Here is a 5,532-nt window from a genome sequence, read left to right as displayed (position 1 = left end):
CTCTACACTTGGGGGTCAACTGGGAATGTTTCCTCTCCTTCGTTAGCTCTGACTTGGCCCTTGGCTCTATGAGCTGGCATGTGGGTCACAGCCTCCCAGTTCCTGTCTGGGAGGCCTGTCTGTGTTCTGGGCAGTCTGCAGTATCGACAATGCCACCTTCTGGTTTTTGTCTTTGGCCCACTGTGGGCAACTCTAGAGCCACACACCCGGAGCAGACCCTCTGTTAGGGTCCCTGAGCAGGGGCTAAGTCCTTAAAAGCAGAGCCACTTGGCACCAGGGCTGAGGCCCCAACATTTACGCTGTTGAAAGATGTGTTTTGAGGTCAGCCAGACTGGCTTTGCACGTGGCCTCTACCACCTACTACAGGTACAACCTTGGGCAGGTGAACGTGCTCCCTGAGCCTCAAGTCATACTCACCCATTAAATGGGGCAACAGCACACCCACCTACTGGGCCCCTGTGAGGACTGACGGAGAAGACATCTGCTCAGGACATGTCTGGAAAGTGTAAAGTGGTGCCTGGATGTGGTGGGGCTCTTCAGGCCTCGCCGAGCAGAAGGGCAGAAAGGCATGGGGAGGCTGAGAAGCCCCGTGGGCTTTTCCTGAACACCTACTGTGTGAGGTCGCTGTCTCAGTGCCAGGCTCAATGGTGCCTGAGTCCCTGCCAACCTCGATGGCATGGAAGGACCCAGCTCGTGCCTCTGCATCCAGACCCCAAGTGTCAGGGGCAGGGGACCGTTCTTGCAGGTATGCGGAGTGGTCAGGACACCCAAGTTTTAGTTCTTGTAATTCTGTGACAGGCTGCGGGCTCCTGGTTATTTCTTGTCTCTGTTCCAGGCCTCAGATTCCCCATCTCACATCTTTGAATAGCCCTTCCAGCCTCTTCGTGTAAATGTGTGTGTATCAGTTCCTCCTTATGCTCAGAACGGCTTCAAAGGGAAGAAGTGTCCTCCCTCGAATGTACAGCATGAAGTGAACTTCAACCTGGGCCAATGGTGCCAGAATAAGTACTTCCAGGGCCTTCGTTGGGTCACCTTTTGCCCCCAGATATCATCAGTCCCCTGGAGCATTGTTCTGCCCAGGCTTCAGCCAAGCCTCTCAGTGTTTCTCCTCATCCTGGGGATGTGTTCACAGCACAGAGGTCCTTCCTGCTGTGTCACTGACCCACAAGAGACACAGCCTACAGGGAGAGAGACGAGGAGGGAAGAGGTCCTGTGTGTCATCCTCAGGCTTCAAGGCAGAGCTAGTCCAGGGTGCCCTATTGGGACCTCTATGGCAAGCTTAACTTGAGACAGGAGACTCTGCACTTTGTCTAAGTTGCTTGTTATTCTTTGATAAGATCTGGGGGATTTCCATGTGCTAAGAGACAGGAAGCTGAGCCTAGGGCTGCCGAACAAAATCCAGTTGCCCCTACCCCTGCTTCTCTCTCTTCGCCCTCCTGCCCCCACTCTTTCTCTCTTTCTCCTCCCACACCCATCCAAGCAGGTCACTGGGAGTGCAGCCAACTCGGCCTTGGTGATCAAGCCTGCAGGCACCTTCCAGAGCAGGGCAAACCATCTGAGGAATGACTGAAACTGACTGCACACACGGTTCCTTCCCTCAGCCAGCATTTGGCCCAAGGCCAGGGCTGTGGTCCCTGGCAGAGAGAAAGCAGTTCTTGAAGGTCCAGCCCCACCCTGGTTCAGCCTCCTGAAAATGTCAGCAGCTGGGGCCATGTCCTCCAAGCTCCTGGAGGACAAAGTTTTCTTTCTTTCCTGTGGAGCTGGTCAGAGTTTCCACCCTGCTCCACCAGGCTCTGACCCAGGAATTTTCACTCCTTTCTGTTCCTTTTGGCAGAGGGTTTGGTTTTCTTACCCTCACATCATCTGGTTGTAAAGCCACCCTGGGAATGAATGGCCAGAGGGCTGGGAATGCTAGTGCAGCATCTTCCGAAGGGTGGGACATGGACCATCGGTGTGCACACCAGGGCCTAGATCTCGACTCACACGGAGAGAAAGTGACCGTCACTCAGGTCTTCATGGTCCTTCAGATGACCTCATGGGGAATGTCTCAGTGGGTGCTAACTGGCCTGAGCATCCCTAACCCTTGCTAATCCCCTTCTTTAACAGTAAACTCGGGTCTCAAACTCAGAGCCCTCTCACAGGAATGGAGTAAGCATGACTTTGCTTATATTTATTTTTACCAGTTACCTTCTATTTATGGTAAATGAGTCTGGTTTGCTGCAAATGACAAAAATTTCCCCTAAGCAACAAAGTTTAAGAAATACAAAGTGAGCGAACTGAAAGGAAGACGATGAGCAAACAACGAGGTATAGTCAGATGTGTGAACCATCATGTGAATGCCGGGAGTTTGGAAATAGTCTAGTGGGAGTGGGGAGGGGACAGATGGCAATAAAAAAGGCAACAGCATCTCCTGTCATGGCACTGGCTGCTGAGAGGTTGGCTGGGCTCCAGGGATCCCAAAGATGTCTCTCCAGAGCTCCCGTTTGAGAGGGGTGGCCCAAGGAACAAGGGGATTTGCCCCCGGTTCTCTGTGGCCGAGTGGACGAGCAGGGCCTGGCGCAAGCCTGCAGATGCCCACGGCTGTGCTCTTTTCACTGTTCCATCCTGCCTCCCACAGGCAGATCCTTGATTCCTTTGGGCCTCGGTGATCTTGTCAGAAAAAGGGAGCTAAAAATCACACTTCATTTCTCTGCCGTGGGAGCAGATGGCCCTGCTGCCTTCCTTCTCACTCCCCCATCACCATGTGGCTTTTGCTCTAAAACAACCTCTGGTCTTAGCTCGGCCCAGTGGGTGTTGGTTGTTTTGGGAGAACAAAGAGGGAACAGGAGAAACGGAAATGAGGTCATCTTCCCAGGCTCACACAGCCAGTCAGTGGCCGAGCAGGGCAAAGTCTCCCGATCTGAGCGAGCACTTACTGGCAGAATGTTTCCTCATCTGTAAAATGGGTACAACCTCAACCTCATGGCGGGGAAACTGAGGTCCTGAGAGATGGAGTGATTTTCCTAGGATCACTTATCAAAGGGCCAAGGCAGGATTAGAACCCAGGCCTGCTGGAGCTCCAGCGCTTCCCTTTCCAGCTATTCTGCCTCCCCTCCCAGGTCCTCCCTGGGAATGCTGGAGCCGAGGCAGCTGGGAGAAAGGCCTGGGATCTGCCCAGCCGTTCACCAGCTGTGACCTCGAGCATGTTCCCTTCTCTCTCTCCGGGGCCTGGAGATGCCGGAGGAGAGATGGGGGCCGTGATTCAACCGCCATGTGTGCTCTCTCCCCTCCCCCTGCAGAGAAGAGCATCCCCTTCCGAATTCTCTATGAAAAGTACTGTGACTGCCTGACCGAGTCAAACCTTATCAAGGTGCGGGGCCTCCTTGTTGAGCCAGCTGCAAATAGCTACCTGCTGGCCGAGAGGGACATCTATCTGGAGAATCCAGAAATCAAGATCCGGGTAAGGGGCTAACTGGGCAGCAGTAGGGGCAGGGCGGGGTCCCAGGACAAGCCCAGAGGTGGGAGGGGCACAGGCCTCAGCACACACCTGCATCCCTGCCCCCTCAAGATCTTTGACACCCCAGGGATCCTCAAATTCTGGCTTCATCAAAGAAAAGCATCGTGAAGCAGAAAGAATTGGGGACCCATGGCCTCTAGGAATGAAGCCTAGAATCTCAGAGTGATAGATAGGATCATGGAATTTAGGGATTTCAGAATCATGGGCTCTTAAAAGCTAAACTCTTAAGGCTAGATCCCCTCAGCTTGGGGCTAGGACAAGGGAGGGCAAAAGAGTTAAGGGCACAGACTCTGGAGTCTGCGGCCTGGGTTTGTGCCTGGGTGGCCCTGGACATGTTACTTTGTCCCTTCCGTGCCTCAGTTAATTCATCCGTAAGATGGATATTGTGCAGATTAAATGTGTACCCACAGGAAGCACATAGAACCATATCCAACGCATTATAAAGGCTCAATAAAAGCTATTATTACCATCATCGTCATCATCATAGTGATTCACTTCGCAGAGCCACAGCCCCCGAATCCCAAATGGAGAAGTTACAGATAAAAGAGCGGAGGGGAAGGGAGTGAGCACCCTGTTAGACACTCTGCTAGGAGTTTGTACATTTTAGCTCAGTAATCCCCATGAGAACCTCGTGGTCTGGCGTTTCTCTCCCATGAAGAAGAGGGAAGTGACTTTCCCGGAGTCACACAGTGAGAAAGGGGCAGAGATCAGCTAGCCGCAAAGCCTGTGATCTTTCCACTCCAGACCCTAGAACGAGGGAGGCAATTACACCCCCTATAGGTTGTGTGAACCTCGCTGCAGCTCCATGAAGGAGGCCTGGGCAGGCGTTATCACCCATGTTTTCCAGATGAGAAAACCAAGGCACAGAGGGAGGCAGTGAGAGCGGCAGAGTGAGCATCACTTTGTTCAGCAAACATTGGGCCAAATTGCAGCAAATACAAAGATGGCCCGGCGAGCACCTTGCCTGCCGAGAGGGCCTCTGGGCCCCCTCCCTCAGTGTTGCCCCTGACATCTGCCTCTTGCCCCCTCCCAGATCCTGGGAGAGCCCAAGCAGAACCGCAAGCTGGTGGCCGAGGTGTCCCTGCGGAACCCGCTCACCGTGCCCCTAGAAGGATGCATCTTTACTGTGGAGGGGGCCGGCCTGACTGAGGAGCAGAAGACCGTGGAGATGTAAGTGGTGGTCACTCCAGCCTGGGTACTTGGGAGCAGAGGGCAGATGCTGATGGGGCGGGACCGCCTTCAGGCACCAAACCCCTCCTCTCATTGCCCACACACCCACCCACACACTTGCCTAATGTAACCCCGTGTCCCCGCCATGTTAGGTGCATTCCATGCCCACGTCTTTATAAACCTGAACAGTGACACATTCGATCACTAAGCACATGTCCCCGACACACGGGTCCTCAAGTAAACACACGCACCTGCACCCTGATTGTCTGCACGTGCATGTGGACACATGCACGCACGTGTGGGTGTAGCCTCAGAGAAACATATCTGTGTACATACACCCCAAGGAGCAACCCCACTTCTCATCGTATACTTTTTTTTATTGTGATGTCACTTAGATGCAATAAAGAACACGAATCATGCATGTGCTTCTCAATGCATTTTCACCCGCAGTCTCCTGAGCACACCCACTCTTAGCCCCAAGCACACCATCCATTTCTGTGTGGGCACATGCATACACACAGGCCCTCTACACATAGGGAGCAAACGCCCAGGACCTCTGAGGGTGGCACGTGGGCCCGTTTTATTCTTGCTGGCATTAAGCTGTACATCCATGCGAAGTTCTCAGTCGTCATGTATCACCCTGGCCTGGCCCTTCGCCTCACCCTTTTCCTCTCTCTCCACAGCCCAGACCCCGTGGAGGTGGGACAGGAAGCCAAGGCGAGGGTGGACCTGCTGCCTCTCCTTGTGGGCCGCCATAAGCTGGTGGTGGACTTCGAGAGCGACAAGCTAAAGGCCGTGAAGGGCTACCGGAACGTCATCATTGGCCCTCCCTAAAGGACTCCCATGTTCAGCCCCACCTTAGCCAG

General features: G+C 53.9%; 1 protein-coding gene across 1 annotated transcript in view; it reads left to right on the top strand.

Moving 5' to 3' along the window:
* The window catches only part of TGM2 (transglutaminase 2), a 32,903-nt gene extending 27,371 nt beyond the window's left edge, over positions 1-5,532 (top strand). The window contains exons 10-12 of the mRNA XM_023534452.1: positions 2,979-3,439; positions 4,530-4,666; positions 5,350-5,532. Of these exons, the coding sequence (XP_023390220.1) occupies positions 2,979-3,439; positions 4,530-4,666; positions 5,350-5,500 (749 nt within the window). The 3' untranslated portion in view covers positions 5,501-5,532. The remainder of the gene's footprint in view (positions 1-2,978; positions 3,440-4,529; positions 4,667-5,349) is intronic.

Source organism: Pteropus vampyrus, unplaced genomic scaffold (genome assembly GCF_000151845.1).
Source record: "Pteropus vampyrus isolate Shadow unplaced genomic scaffold, Pvam_2.0 Scaffold125, whole genome shotgun sequence".
NCBI lineage: Eukaryota > Metazoa > Chordata > Mammalia > Chiroptera > Pteropodidae > Pteropus > Pteropus vampyrus.
The sequence above is the reverse complement of the archived record's forward strand: the minus strand, read 5'-3'. Positions and strand labels throughout refer to the sequence as shown.